Source organism: Oncorhynchus masou, chromosome 27, assembly GCF_036934945.1.
Source record: "Oncorhynchus masou masou isolate Uvic2021 chromosome 27, UVic_Omas_1.1, whole genome shotgun sequence".
NCBI lineage: Eukaryota > Metazoa > Chordata > Actinopteri > Salmoniformes > Salmonidae > Oncorhynchus > Oncorhynchus masou.
In genome coordinates, this window is record NC_088238.1 from 14,331,707 (window position 1) to 14,348,396 (window position 16,690).

Consider the following 16,690-nt stretch of genomic DNA (forward strand, 5'->3'; position numbering starts at 1 on the left):
ACAGCTAGCACTGATGCAGTGCTTTAGACCACTGCCCCACTCGAGAGGCCGGGAGATGGAAAGATGAACTGAAGTTCATACTCCAGTCGGTAGTGGTAATGCACCTTAAAGTTGGTTGCCAACCGTCATATAAAGTCCAAAGAAGAAGCTTACTAGAAACGGGAAACGAGATGACTAGAAACGGACTCTGTTGACCCTTTTAACTGTGACCTAATTGTCGGAGTAGAGGACCTTGTGCATTTCAGGTAAAATAACAGCCCAATGTTGATATCCCAGGACAAATTAGCTAGCAACAGCAAGCTAGCTAAATTACCATAAATGTTTAATGCTTTTCGACCTGTCCCCAAAGAATTGTTGATTCAGAGTTTTTGATATTTCAACCTGCGTGTCCTGATTGCGTCTGGTGTGGGTGGACAAAATCAACATGCGAGTGATGGTGCGTGTGCGGTCTGATCAGCATGTCAGCCTAGTACTTATCCCTTAACCAGGATACAATGTACACACTTATGAGTAGAGGTCGACCGATTATGATTTTTAACGCCGATACCGATTATTGGAGGACCCAAAAAATCCGATACCGATTAATCATCCGATTTTTAAAATGTATTTGTAATAATGACAATTACAACAATACTGAATGAACACTTATTTTAACTTAATATAATACATCAATAAAATCAATTTAGCCTCAAATAAATAATGAAACATGTTAAATTTGGTTTAAATAAGGCAAAAACAAAGTGTTGAAGAAAGTGAAAGTGCCATGTAAGAAAGCTAACGTTTCAGTTCCTTGCTCAGAACATGAGAACATATGAAAGCTGGTGGTTCCTTTCAACATGAGTCTTCAATATTCACAGGTAAGAAGGTTTAGGTTGTAGTTATTATAGGACTATTTCTCTCTATCCGATTTGTATTTCACATACCTTTGGACGTTCTTATAGGCACTTTAGTATTGCCAGTGTAACAGTATAGCTTCCGTCCCTCTCCTCGCTCCTACCTGGGCTCGAACCAGGAACACATCGACAACAGTCACCCTCGAAGCAGCGTTACCCATCGCTCCACAAAACCCGCGGCCCTTGCTGAGCAAGGGGAACAACTACTCCAAGTCTCAGAGTGAGTGACGTTTGAAACGCTATTAGCACGCACCCCGCTAACTAGCTAGCCATTTCACTAGCTAGCCATTTCACATCGGTTACACCAGCCTAATCTCGGGAGATGATAGGCTTGAAGTCATAAACAGCACAATGCTTGAAGCACAGCAAAGATCTGCTGGCAAAACGCACAAAAGTGCTGTTTGAATGAATGCTTACGAGCCTGCTGCTGCCTACCACTGCTCAGACTGCTCTATCAAATTATAGACTTAAATTATAGCAGACAGAAATACGAGCCTTTGGTCATTAATATGGTCGAATCCGGAAACTATCTTGAAAACAAAATGTTTATTCTTTCAGTGAAATAGGGAACCGTTCCGTATTTTATCTAACGGGTGGCATCCATAAGTCTAAATATTCCTGTTACATTGCACAACCTTCAATGTTATGTCATAATTACATAACATTCTGGCAAATTAGTTTGCAACGAGCCAAGCGGCCCAAACTGTTGCATATACCCTGACTCTGCGTGCAATGAACGCAAGAGAAGTGACACAATTTCACCTGGTTAATATTGCCTGCTAACCTGGATTTCTTTTCGTTAAATATGCAAGTTTAAAGATATACTTCTGTGTATTGATTTTAAGAAAGGCATTGATGTTTATGGTTAGGTACACGTTGGAGCAACGACAGTCCTTTTTCGCGAATACGCACCGCATCGATTATATGCAACACAGGACACGCTAGATAAACTAGTAATATCATCAACCATGTGTAGTTATAACTAGTGATTGATTGTTTTTTATAAGTTTAATGCTAGCTAACAAGTTACCTTGGCTTCTTACTGCATTCGCGTAACAGGCAGGCTCCTCGTGAGGCAGGTGGTTAGAGTTGGACTTGTTAACTGTAAGGTTGCAAGATTGAATCCCCTAGCTGACAAGATAAAAATCTGTTCTGCCCCTGAACAAGGCAGTTAACCCACTGTTCCTAGGCCGTCATTGAAAATAAGAATGTGTTCTTAACTAACTTGCCTAGTTAAATAAAGGTGTAAAAAAAAAATAATATTTTTTTTTTAAAATAGGCCAAATTGGCATCCAAAAATACTGATTTCCCGTTGTTATGAAAACTTGAAATCGGCCATTCCGATTAACCGGTCGACCTCTACTTATGAGTACCCACTATTGACAAAACAAACCCTTCCTGTGCTGTACATGTCTATAGGAGTCTGTCTGAACACAATTCAAGACCAGGGATCAAAATGGTTGTATTATCAAAAAGCTTGGGCCTACTCTTTGGCTTTATCTCTATGTTTATCCAGCCTTCATATCAGGGGAATCTACCAGTAGGCAATTACTAGTGTGTTTACTAGGAGACAAATGTTCCCCTTGAGGATGGGAAAGGGATGTGTTGGAGGGTAGGGAGGAGGAGAAGGGGGGTTAGGGTTATTAAATGGGGTTGAGTCAGCAGTAGTGACCAGCAGTCGCCTCACAGACTGACACTGGGCATATTGAGCATGGCCACTAAACAGGTGATAGAGCTACATCTCCTACAGAGCAGAGCCAGCCTGCCAACACTTGCCCTGCCTGGCCCAATGACACGTGGCAGAGGTCCTATTGTCTTGTCACACACACTCACACGACATGAACACAAAACACACACAAATCCTGCATGCACAAAAACAAAAAAATACATTCACACAGCAAGAAACACACTCTCTCCATCCACACCCAGTGGCCTGTGAACGAACCCGTCCACCGATGGATTCATGTCAAGGGTCTTACCATCCGTCATGATTGAGTGACAGTTTTACGGTCAGATCCCACTGTTTTTTTTATTGAGACAGCCCAGGAAGCTGTGTAGCAGTTTATTCACTCATTCTTCCTGGCCAGAAAATAAAACCATGTCATTGTCAACTCCACACACACAGTGATGTGAGGGCAGCTCAGGTGTTAAGAGGGTGTTGGGCTACTAACCTGCCTAATCTCCAACTGTTACACTGACTGACGGACGATGTGAGAAGATGTAGCAGAAGACGGCTATCCAGCCTGACAGCTACTAAAACAGAGGGAGATGAGATAAGCAGGTTTACCTTGCCTCTCAAGCCCTACCGCAATTTGCTAACAATTCCATACAAACTTCCACTCCATACAAACTCCAGTTTGACATGCCATTATGATGACACAGGAGAAGCAGTCCCTAACTCACCCTCTCCTTCCTTTCATCCCTCCTGTTTTCTCCCATCTCGTCACTAAGCACCCCTCCATCCCCCCACCTGGGATATGTATAGATTTAGTCATAATCTGCGGAGGGCCATTAGGTCAATATCCCGTTACGCACACACATAATCTAATACCTCAGGGGCCCAATCAATTGGCTTCCCTGTGAGACAACAGACATGTTTTTTAATGTATTCTGCTTGGACACTCACCAACACTGGTTTGGTCTGGTCTAGACATCACGTCTTGCCTAAGGACCTAGCCCCTCAGGCCATTCTGACCAATACTACCGTCCCTCTCTGACCCACCCGGACTAAAAATATCCCCAGAGCAAAAAGACTGAAAACAAACACGATAATTATAATAAATGGCTATGTGCTGTAATGTGGTGTAACCACTCAAACATTTTCCCACTTTAGAAAGCAAAGTAATGGGGAAGTTATTCAGAGACCTGACACGTCATTGGCTGAACACTGAGGTGAAGTGAAGTCAGCTCTCTTCAAGAGGAATGCAGACCAGACAAAAACATCTCCTGATCGAACTCCCACCAACATAAACAGACAAAAGAAAGATGGCTGTCCCATTCTATCTGTGGACCGTATCAGGCCCACTTCCAAATTCTTGCAGAGCCAAGATTTGAGAGCGAGAGAGCGAGAGCTCAGCCTGGTGAATGCTGACCTATCCTCACAGCAGATCTGGTGATCATAACAAATCCAAATGACATCACAGCACACTGCAGGGCCGATGCCTACAGTGATGTCACTGTGTGAGTGAGTAGAGGATGAGGATGATGAACCATAAAGGTGCTGAGAGAGCAGAGCAGAGGCCAAGGGCTGGCAGGCAGCATATACAGTGCCTTGTGAAAACTGAAAACCCTTCCCCATCTTGCACTCCGGGCAGGATAGAGCAAATGACTACTTGAAAGGGTGAACTCAGATGCCCTTCTCAGATGTGCACCGCCACCTTCCACCAACGTTCAGTGGTGAATAGTGCTTCTGAACACAGGCACGTACACACACCCTCTCTCTCTGGGCCCCATGTGCAATCAAAGGCCTTGCAGATGAAAGGCAGGAAACAAAGTAGTCATTAAGGGTGAGGAGGAAGACTGAGAAAGAACTAGAGAAAGACAAGTTCAAAAAAGCACCGCCAATATTTGGACACAGAATGCTGAACTCCACAAAAATAAGCCAGCAACAATGCTGTCCTTTCTCACATGACGGGTCCACTCTGACATAGGGCATTATAGAGAGTGAAAGAAAGTGTTGCCATGTGCCAATGCCAAGCAGGATTACTGTGCGTGACCTCACTACACTGAGTCTAGGAACACAAAACAACACAGGCTGCCAGTGTAGCATGGCAACAATCCTCGACCGAGGCCACGGCAACACGAGGAAAAGTAGGGCCGCTCCGAGCGTGATTAAATCTGCTCGCCACCAAACTAAAACTCCCCATAGTACACCGCCAGGAAACTCCACTGACCTGCTCCTCTCTCCCCCGCCCTGATCTATCACTTCATCCCCCCTTATTGCTCATTAACTCCTTATTGAATCACGGACACGACTGCAGCTGTTCGCTGGAGAGTTAGCCAAGCATTAGCCTGCACTGACAGAGCTGGGTTCACAGAGCTAACAGCCTCTGGAGTATATAGCATTTAGCTAGCGCCTTCACTGGTTTCAAGGGTGGTAGCATAGCCAAACTCCTGAGGAGCCATTTTACTGTCCTCAACACTTAGAGACCCACTGGCTCCAGGTCATTACTAGTCTCTGCTAGGTAAAGCCCTGCCTTAGCTCACTGGTCACCATAGCAGCACCCAGCCGTAGCACATGCTCCAGCAGGTATATCTCACTGGTCACCCCCAAAGCCAATTCTTTATTTGGCCGCCTTTCCTTCCAGTTCTCTGCTGCCAATGACTGGAATGAACTGCAAAAATCACTGAAGCTGGAGACTCACATCTCCCTCACTAACTTTAAGCACCAGCTGTCAGAGCAGCTCACAGATCACTGCACCTGTACATAGCCCATTCAACGACCTCCTCCCCATACTGTATTTCTTTATCCATCTTGCTCCTTTGCACCCCATTCTCTACTTGCACATTCATCTTCTGCACATCTACCACTCCAGTGTTTAATTTCTATATTGTAATTACTTCGCCACAATGGCCTATTTATTGCCTTACCTCCCTTATCCTACCTCATTTGCACATACTGTATATAGACTTTTCTACTGTATGTTTAGTTTATTCCATGTGTAACTGTTGTTGTATGTGTCGAACTGCTTTGCTTTATCTTGGCCAGGTCGTAGTTACAAATAAGAACTTGTTCTAGCCTACCTGGTTAAATAAAAATTTGAAATAAAATACATTTAAAAAGACAGGCTGTCTTGAATGAATCGCAAAAAACGTGAAAGTTAAAGACCAGTTACTGAGACAGGCGATTGGGCTTTTGCTTTTAAAGCAGCAAAGCAATGAGCCTAAGCAATGTCAATGTAACAAACATGGAAATCAGTCTGTGAGAAGGCCCTATCATTGAAGAGCTAGGTGTTGTCGTCCTCCCTCCTCCACTCCCTGGTCTGCAGTGATAAGTGAATGCAGGTGGGGTGCCACGGTAGGAGGGAGTGGGACTGCTGCAGCCTTCCACCAGCTGTTCCCACTTCCCTTTCCTGCCCTCGCCTCAGGGAAGGGTTTCGTGTTGACTTTTACTCACTGTCCCAACACTCCTCCAACACTGCTCTAGGGCTTCTCAACTGGAGCCCTCTTGTACAGGACAACTCCAGTCTAAGAGACTAGGGCTGCATCCCATGGGGCTTGTGTTAAAGTAGCGCACTATGTAGGGAATGGAGTGAGATTTGGGACACAGTCTAGGGCTTCCCACCACCCATTCAGCAACCCCAAGCTTAAATTGTAACTTGGATGATCGTATAGCTTTTGGCCTAGAATAAACCAAGTTGCCACTTAGTTGTTCTCCATTTCTTCCCAATTCAGTATTGAAAAGGAGCAGCCAAATCTAATCCAAAAGGAACCCGTCTAAAACCAATACCGGGGTCAAATAAAACGGGAACGACTGAGGAGAAACATGTCTATTCATCTGAAGGACAGAGTATGACAGCATCTCTCCACAGGTGATATTTTCTACAGTACCGGGGGTTTTACATGACCAGATGGTCAGGCACACTTTGATTTTTATTGTACAAATCCCAAATATACACTACTGTTCAAAAGTTTGGGGTCACTTAGAAATGTCCTTGTTTTTGAAAAGCAAATGTTTGGTCCATTAAAATAACATCAAATTGATCAGAAATACAGTGTAGTCATTGTTAATGGTGTAAATGACTATTGTAGCTGGAAACGGCTGACTTTAATGGAATATCTACATAGGCGTAAAGAGGACCATTATCAGCAACCATCACTCCAGTGTTCCAATGGCACGTTGTGTTAGCTAATCCAGGTTCATTTTAAAAAGGCTAATTGATCATCAGAAAACCCTTCTGCAATTATGTTAGCACAGCTGAAAACTGTTGTTCTGATTTAAAGAAGCAATAATACTGGCCATCTTAAGACTAGTCGAGTATCTGGAGCATCAGCATTTGTGGGTTCGATTACAGGCTCAAAATGGCCAGAAACAAAGAACTTTCTTCTGAAACGCATCAGTCTATTCTTGTTCTGGGAAATGAAGGCTATTCCATGCAAGAAATTGCAAGAAACTGAAGATCTGGTACAACTCTGTATACTACTCCCTTCACAGAGCAGCGCAAACTGGCTCTAACTAGAATAGAAAGGAGTGGGAGGCACCGGTGCACAACTGAGAAAGAGGACAAGTACATTTAGTGTCTAGTTTGAGAAAGAGATGCCTCAAGTCCTCAACTGGCAGCTTCATTAAATAGTACCCGCAAAACATCAGCCTCAACGTCAACAGTGAAGAGGCAACTCCGGGATGCAATGTTCTGTGAAGGGAGTAGTACACAGCGTTGTACGAGATCTTCAGTTTTAACAGCATTAACAATGTCTATACTGTATTTCTGATAAATTTGATGTTATTTTAAAATGGGCAAAAAAAGTGCTTTTCTAAGTGACCCAACTTTTGAACAGTAGTGTATACCTGGATACGTTTTCATCCAAGACTGGCAGTGAACTTCCTTCCTCAGCTTTGATGTGAATTGAATACGGCGACCTACAGTAACATATAGGCCCATTCATCATTCTCTAGCAATAGTAACCTATAGAAGTCAACAAGTTAAGCTCAACAACATTTAAGGGACAGATTTCCCTACTTCCACTGGTCCTTGCATCTCAAAAGAAGTGGATATCACAGAGCTCATCTTCAAGACACTGGGATGGAGAAACATAATATGGTCTATTTAATTCTGTGCCCTGAGACTAACTGTACAATACACAGCAATCTTACTAACTTGTCATCTAGCCTCAGGCATTCCAATTCTATTTAAATCTCATCTATAACCAACTGCATTTCCCCACTGAGGCATGGGGAGTGAAGTGGAGTACAAGCAGTAGAACGTTGCCATGCTATGTGCTGAAAATGTACTGGTCACAGACTCGACTATGGCACGTGTTGGAGATGTACTGGTCACAGACTACTATGGCACGTGCTGGAGATGTACTGGTCACAGACTCCACTATGCTAAATGGTCACAGACTGTACTTTGGACGGGTCACACGTCTGGATATGGTTAAAAAAACAACATGGAGTAATTAAGGAGAAGTGGATCCCCCTACTTTTGCTCCAGAGGCCCAATTGGCAACATGTTTACTGCAATATACATATATTCGTAATCAAAATCTCATGGTTCTCTCTTGAACCTCTGCAGCAGACATAGCCTACTATGGTAAGCAATGTTTGGAACATCAAATCACTAAATTGCAGTATTGAATCGTGATACATCAGATTTTATTGGATGAAATTACATAGCGTATATGATTTGAGACTGCTAGACCAATTGATCCAGCCTTTCTCAGGCGCTCTCGAGCAGCCAGGCCTAGAGAGACACGCCCAGCCTGGTGATAGAGGCCTTGATAGTCCCTCCCTGTCCCTGGTGCTACCATCTAACCCTTGGGGTGGGGCTGACTGTGACAGAGCTACATTACAAAACCACTAAAGGCTAAACCTGTGTGACCCAGAAACAACACTGACTAACAGTAACAGAACAGTCCTGGGGCACGGACAGTGTTGTGGAACATTCAGATAGAAATATGTTACGATAGAACAAACATGCCACTTTGACATGTAGAATAAGGAATCATGTCAGCTCATGTCATTTCTATCTGCAACAATCTACTTGTCTTCTTTCTTTGGATTACCTGCCATTTAGGGACCTACCTTCTGCAACAACGTAACATGTTTACCACAGCACAGGGTCATGTCTGGGAACAGAGAGCTAGCTAGATCAGTGAGCTACACTACAGTACAGGCACTTTCCAGGGCCTAGCTCTCTCTCTTTGTCTCCTCTCTCGTGTGAAATCCCCCCCACTGCAGGAATAATGACTCCCTCCCTGAGTGAGCACTCCACACCGCTCTCCCCCTCACTAGATCAACTATCTATTTACAGAGCATTGTGCCACGTACGATCAAACAACCAAACCAGGCATCCATCCACAAGCAGGCAGGCTTGTGATTGCATTACTTTGAATGGAGAAGGCTGAGAAAAACAAAACGCCAGGCGATTGCTTAAAGAGTGCTGCTCACTGTAGCTAAGAATAAAGGAGATGTGGACAGAGAGAAGACGTCTTTGGCAGCTTGTTGTGGGGTGGATACAGCTGTAGCTAGCAGCAGCCTTTGTCGGGGGGCTGGAAAGGGAGTGAAATTAATCATTGCACAAAAACACACACGACAGGGGCTGCTTTTAGTAAGCTGACCAAGAGAGAGCCACAGAGAGAGATCCCCATCACCCGATACAGTCCATGGAAGTGGAGTGTTGATAGGACTGATTACTGTTCACATTAACTTCCCTCATTAGACTTCTATTTAACCAGCTGATGGGCTATGGAGCAGGCTGTAATAAGGTAACATTGCTATTCCAGAGAATGATTAACATGTAACCTAGAGTTTCAAACCGTTGAACAGGACAAGCCATGTACACGCAACAGCAGCAGCAGCAACAACAGCAGCAGCAAATGTTGGGAGACAAAGACAGGAACTTGAGTCCATCTGTTCTTCTGAGACGACTCAGCCATGCGTGCAGGAATCCTTTACAGTTATAGCGCTGTGGGATTACAGAGGGCCTCAAATCTCACACTGTCACAGAAGCCCTGATCCTGGACCCTGGAAAACACAGCCCGTCACTCAAGTCTGGGCCCCTGCTATAGAACCCTGAAACAGATTTACGAATCGTAATGAGGACCGTTACAAATATTGACCAATGCGAAAACAAGACGGTAGGCTGTGTGGGTCTAATGTTTGAAAGCGTAAAACAGCAGGGTAAATATGATTTACTATTATACCCATTAGGCCTTTCTCATTGTCCCCACTGATTCAACAGGAGCCTTTTCTCCTTGTCTGTCACCACACAAAACCACTGGCTCCTTCCCTACAGTGTGCCAGCAATCTAGTTAGTGCAGGCCTGTAACAAAGGGGCAGTGCAGTGAAGGACCTGTTCAATGTGGCATCACATGGACTGACACAGCAGCAGAGGGAGGGGCGGGGGGGGTCACACGGTTCCTGTAAGGGCAGACAAAGGCGTGCTGATGAGGGCCGGATGTCAGACAAGGGGGCACAACGGGGCCAAACCCGGGACAGCTAAAGCCCAGGATTGGTATTCCACTCAGTGACTGCTTGATTGACTCATTGCTTGGGATGTGTGTGCGGTGGAATGGGAGACACACACACAGTCTAACAAGAAGGGAAGCGTTCCTGCCAGCCCAACCCTTCTCTCCTCTCACTTCAGCAAAGCCACAACGTAACACATGCGCACAGACCACCTTACCCAATGGACCCCTTCCCCCACGCACAAAAAGATGCTGAGTTGAGTGACAGACCTTCAGGCAGGCGACTCCAGGAATGATGACGTATAACTCAGGCCAGCGAAGCATGTGAAAACACAGCCCCGGGCTCCCATAGCACAGCCTCCCTAAAGATTCACTGGTTGTCCGACATGCTTCAGAGAATCGCTATCCAATCACTTATTATGGGCTTTCAGTTGGGGATTCAGGCCCTATCCAGCCAGCCTGAGAGAGGTTTAACCTTAAACAACAATGTCTGGTTATGAATATCCATAATAATGCGCAACATCAGAAAAAATGACGTAAGGAAGAAGTTCCCTATATGTTTAAGGGCACCTTCAGAAAAGTTCTTCCCTGGTTGGGACTGTGAGTACAACTTCAAATCAAAGTTTATTTGTCACGTGCGCCGAATACAACAGGTGTACACCTTACAGTGAAATGCTTACTTACAGGTTCTAACCAATAGTGCAAAAAGGTGTTAGGTCAACAATAGGTAAGTAAAGAAATAAAACAACAGTAAAAAGAAAGGCTATATACAGTAGCGAGGCTATATACAGTAGCGAGGCAATAAAAGTAGCGAGGCTACATACAGACACCGGTTAGTCAGGCTGATTGAGATAGTATGTACATGTAGATATGGTTAGTGACTATGCATATATAATGAACAAAGAGTAGCAGTAGCGTAAGAGAGCGGTTGGTGGGTGGTGGGACACAATGCAGATAGCCCGCTTAGCCAATGTAGTATGTACATGAATGTATAGTTAAAGTGACTATGCATAAATGATAAACAGAGTAGCAGCAGTGTAAAAATAGGGGTTGGGGGGGGGTCACACGCTATAAATAGTCCCGGGTAGCCATTTGATTACATGTTCAGGAGTCTTATGGCTTGGGGGTAAAAACTGTTGAGAAGCCTTTTTATCCTAGACTTGGCACTCCGGTACCGCTTGCCATGCGGTAGTAGAGAGAACAGTCTATGACTGGGGTGGCTGGGGTCTTTGATAGTTTTTAGGGCCTTCCTCTGACACAGCCTGGTGTAGAGGTCCTGGATGGCAGGCATCTTAGCCCCGTACGCACTACCCTCTGTAGTGCCTTGCGGTCAGAGGCCGAGCAATTGCCGTACCAGGCAGTGATGCAACCAGTCAGGATGCTCTCGATGTTGCAGCTGTAGAACCTTTTCAGGATCTCAGGACCCATGCCAAATCTTTTAGTTTCCTGAGGGGGAATAGGCTTTGTCGTGCCCTCTTCACGACTGTCTTGGTGTGTTTGGACCATTCTAGTTGGTTGTTGTGGACACCAAGGAACTTGAAGCTCTCAACCTGCTCCACTACAGCCCCGTCAATGAGAATGGGGGCATGCTCGGTCCTCCTTTTCCTGTAGTCCACAATCATCTCCTCAGTCTTGGTTACGTTGAGGGATAGGTTATTATTCTGGCACCACCCGGCCAGGTCTCTGAACCCTTCCCCCTAGGCTGTCTCGTCGTTGTCGGTGATCAGGCCTACCCCTGTTGTGTCGTTTGCAAACTTAATGGTGTTGGAGTCGTGCCTGACCATGCAGTCGTGGGTGAACAGGGAGTACAGGAGGGGACTGAGCACGCACCCCTGTGGAGCTTCAGTGTTGAGGATCAGCGTGGCAGATGTGTTGCTACCTACCCTCAACACCTGGGGGCAGCCCGTCAGGAAGTCCAGGATCCAGTTGCAGAGGGAGGTGTTTAGTCCTAGGATCCTTAGCTTAGTGATGAGCTTTGAGGGCACTATGGTGTTGAACGCTGAGCTGTAGTCAATGAATAGCATTCTCACATAGGTGTTCCTTTTGTCCAGGTGGGAAAGGGCAGTGTGGAGTGCAATAGAGATTGCATCATCTGTGGATCTGTTTGGGCGGTATGCAAATTAGAGTGGGTCTAGAGTTTCTGTGATAATGGTGTTGATGTGAGCCATTACCAACTTTTCAAAGCACTTCATGGCTACGGACGTGAGTGCTATGGGTCTATAGTCATTTAGGTAGGTTGCCTTTGTGTTCTTGGGCACAGGGACTATGGTGGTCTGCTTGAAACATGTTGGTATTACTGACTCAATCAGGGACATGTTGAAAATGTCAGTGAAGACACCTACCAGTTGGTCAGCACATGCCCGGAGCACACGTCCTGGTAATCCGTCTGGTCCCGCAGCCTTGTGTATGTTGGCCTGTTTAAAAAGTCTTACTCATGTCGGCTACCGAGAACGTGATCACAAAGTCATCCGGAACAACTGATGCTATCATGCATGCCTCAGCGTAGCTTGCCTCGAAGCGAGCAAAGAAGTGATTTAGCTTGTCTGGTAGGCTCGTGTCACTGGGCAGCTCACGGCTGTGCTTCCCTTTGTAGTCTAATAGTTTGCAAGCCCTGCCGCATAAGACGAGCGTCAGAGCCGGTGGAGTATGATTCAATCTTAGCCCTGTATTGACGCTTTGCCTGTTTGATGGTTTGTCGCAGGGCATAGCTGGATTTCTTATATGCTTCCAGGTTCGAGTCCCGCACCCTGAAAACGGCAGCTCTACCCTGTCAGTGCTTAGGGTTAAGCCTACTGTACCTTTGAAATACTAGGCTAAGTGTAGGCTACACCTTATTCTCAATACTAAGTGTCTACCTTCAAATATAAAAATGTTCCTTCTAACAGCTGAAATAGCCAACAATGGCTCACAATTTTGGCCATGTATTTAAGTACAAGAGGAAACTTTGTTCAACTCTCTCCAAGTCTTTTAAACCAGTTTGTAGTCATTCCGTATAGCGACAGTGATATAGATAATAGCCCATTGTACTCAGTTGGTTGTGAAGTCCTGGGGGCTTCCAGTTCAACAGCCAGGGTAAATTACAGAATAATGAGACTCAGGTCCTCACGAGCACCACTTCCTACACAAGTGCACCTTCACAGATCAATGCAAAGTCTACATGTTGAAAAGATGTCTATCCAGTGAAGTACAGACCAGGCAGGTGAAAGAGGAGTGAGGACACAGGGTTAGGCTTATTCCCACTACACGAGATGCTGAGAATGAAAAATACCGGTCAACCAGTACAGTATGTCACCAATTAACTGGAAATATTCAAGCAGTCAATATAATTTATCTACTGTTATATAGGACTGTTATAGCTAGAAGTGGATTTATGTAGTAGATTACAGGTATTTCATGTTGCAGGGATTACTGATGCAAGATCCATTGCCACTCAGACAGCAAGCTTTGATGTGGTGTGAGTGATCAAGAGGGAGACTGAAAGAGGGAGAGAGAGAAACAGAAGAGATGGAGACAGAGGGAGTGCACCTACAGCAGCAGGAAGTGTAACAAGACATTCCATACCTCTACTGGGACTATTTCATTCAATCTGAAGGACAGACCTGATTTATTCCATGTTATGGAGGTAGGTGCCAACACAGGCAGATCCCCATTTTGTTTTCTGACTTAGGAAGAGTTTCAAACCCTATGCTACACGGCCAGGTCATTCTGACATGAAGTCCCTATTGAGCTTGCTCCAGATTTTTACGCTCTCTTGTTGCCGCAGCAAATTAAGCGTGGTTCGTTCTCGGCGTCAGTCAGCCCCATGAGAAGTCCCTCTCCAAAGCTGGTGTTAGTTTCGGGTTTTGGTTACATGGGGGAGGCTGTGGTGATCTGAAGCACAGAGAGAAGACTGTGCTGTGCTGCCTACTGCAGGGACATACTCCACACAAAACAGCTGCGCAGTATCCCTGACCCCAACCCTGCTAATACACAAACAAGGACAACTCAAGCGTAGATGGAGGTGCACACAAGCGTGCCATACATGCACACAAATAGCATTTTTTCTTGAACATATACCCCACACACAAATGCAGTTGCTAGCAAGGAGCACTTATACAAATGCCTTAGGGAGGACGGCACAATAAATAAGCCAGTGAGTAGCAGGCAGGCAGAATTCAGCAGGACTCAAAACTATGGAACTCTGAGGATTTGGTTTGAAAACGGCAAAGTAGGCCTACCGATAGAAGTGACCACTGTCCACATTTCACTCCGTCAACTACACCCAATAATAAAATAAATAGGCACAAGTAGGCTAAAAGCTTAACTGGAGCTGCAAGAGGTTCAGCAGCAAGTACTGACAAAAAGCATTTTTACCCTACTCAAAACAAGAAAAAACTGCCTTTGTTCAACAACTTTTTCCCTGCAGCACTTGCTTTCGTGACTCTCGGTGGAGGAAGGGCTTAGCCTTGTTTGTGGTTTTCTCCAACCCCCTCCTCCTACCCCATATTTGAACAAGAACTGAGGTCACTCAATCAGCTGTTCCTAGTCCCACCCTCTACTGGTTTCCGGGTAGTAACAGACCGACCCAATCATTAAACTCCACTGCAGGGCACACTGGGGACAAAAACAAAACTTGTCCGTCTGTCCCCCCCCCTCCTGAATCTCGCAGGGAACTTCAATAGGCCTAGAATATTTTTCAATAACTTTGCACTGCATTTTGGCATATACAAAGAAAATTAACTTTAAAAACTGTTTTGTAAATGGGAGTCCTGTTGCTTTTGTTCATTTCTTTGTAGATGTATAGAGGCAGAAAGGGATCTATAACAAAATGGGAACTCTCGAGCTGTTGTTGAATGCAAAAGTAAAGAATTTGACAGCGCACAGCACAGGTCCATGAAGACCCACAAACCTAGATGGTTAAGCTGTAGTTCTCTAGCCAATGGTTCTTTAGTGGTTATCGAAATAAGAGAATAACATTTTCTGCCAACTATTCTATTACGCAATGCAGCCATGTTATGATAGATACAAATCGAATATTTCTGCCTACCTTGCACTTAACAGCTAATCAAATAAACAGATTGGTATTTTCGTGATAGATAAAAGTAATAGTTTAATCATAGTTTAATGGAAATAACAAAATAGCTAGCTATACTTCGAAGATGACCAAATCTCAAATAGGGCTCGCGTTAAGTTTGTCGTCGAGACTCAGTGATGGTCGAAATAAAGCAGTTTTCATGTCGTAGCGTTATGTAAACAAACGTGATAAATCAACCTGAAAATGGGATAAAAAGTACTTTTGCTTATAGCCTTCATGACCGCAGGCGTGGGCTTGAGTCTTCATCAATGTTCGTCATTTCGGTTCATAATATATACAATATATAAAAATCGTGAAGTTGAAATTGCATCTTCCACTAGGTAAGTTAAGGTAGCTAGCTAGGTCAACTCGAGCAAAACAACAGGATGTCCTTTTGTGTAACGATAGCTAGCTAGCCGGACAACATTTTTTGATATGGGCTTAATAGCTACTGTAACCACGTCAAAAATACTGAGCTTTGGCTGGTTTGAAAAACAAACAAATTAACGTTAACATTTGAAATGGTTTTAAAACAAGATAGCTAAAGCTAACTAGCAGGTAATTAACAAACTTGGCAACACATTCTATCAGTCTCTGTGCATAGTCTGGTTAATTAGCTAACGTTAGCTAGGCATCATAGCTAACTGTGACATGTAATTCATCAAGGTAACGTTAACTTGGCTTAGGTAGCTAGCTATCTACTGTAACGTTAGCTAGCATTAGAAATACACTTTTTTTTAAATAGACATAGTTAACGTTATTGCCATTAAACTTGAGCAATAATCAATGCTATTAATTTATCACACAAACTATGCATTTCAAGCAGCTGTCATTACTAGCCATCTATAGAAAACCACATAAAAAATATCGCTAGCTAAATAGTGTTGAACGTTAGCAGCTAGCTTGAATTCTTCTGTTGTTTATGTTCTGAAAGGATACAGTTTCACCACGTCAGTATCCATTCGCCTTTTACCCGGACTTGGAGACGACATTTTTATATTCCACTGTTGAACACTAAGTCGTAAAGTGATGGCAGCTCAAACGTCTAGCTGTATTATCCCAAAGTTTACATTTGCTTTCGTCGCAAATGGGTATAACGAAATCTTTCCACGTCCCCTACTTTATCTGCAGCAACGTATAGCCCGTCTCTCTCGCTGCCGAGCTCTCACTGTCCTGAAGCTTCTGCTATCCCTCCGCCGACCGCGTCATATACACGAGACAAAAAACGTCAACATAAATGGCAAAATTGTGTTAGTAGTCTTTACAGACTTATCAACGTAAAAATGTTTGATGGACAAGCTGCCACATAGCTAAGCTATTATTGACCATAGACTGAGATTTTAATATAAAAAAAAGTGGTAATGGCCCTCTGTTAATTATCTTTCTCCCCCTGTTAGAACCCCCCCCCCCTTCTAATTTCCTTATTAATTTGGTGGCGAGAGATAAATTCTTGTGGTACAGAGTAAAATACTTTATTTTGAACAAACTTCACGGCAACCGAAATAGGCAACCGAAATGAATAATGAATGTACGTGTGTTATATTAAACATAGAGGAGAGAGTAAAATGTTGGCAAGCAATAAACATTTCAGAACAACAATGGCGGAATTATTATC

General features: G+C 44.3%; 1 protein-coding gene across 2 annotated transcripts in view; it reads right to left on the reverse strand.

Annotated features, from left to right (window-relative positions):
- Window positions 1-16,270, reverse strand: part of ube2h (ubiquitin-conjugating enzyme E2H (UBC8 homolog, yeast)) — a 39,097-nt gene extending 22,827 nt beyond the window's left edge. For both annotated transcript variants that reach the window (XM_064939263.1, XM_064939262.1), the window contains exon 1: window positions 16,015-16,270. In XM_064939263.1, the coding sequence (XP_064795335.1) occupies window positions 16,015-16,067 (53 nt within the window). In that variant the 5' untranslated portion in view covers window positions 16,068-16,270. The remainder of the gene's footprint in view (window positions 1-16,014) is intronic.
- Window positions 16,271-16,690: the final 420 nt, after the last annotated feature.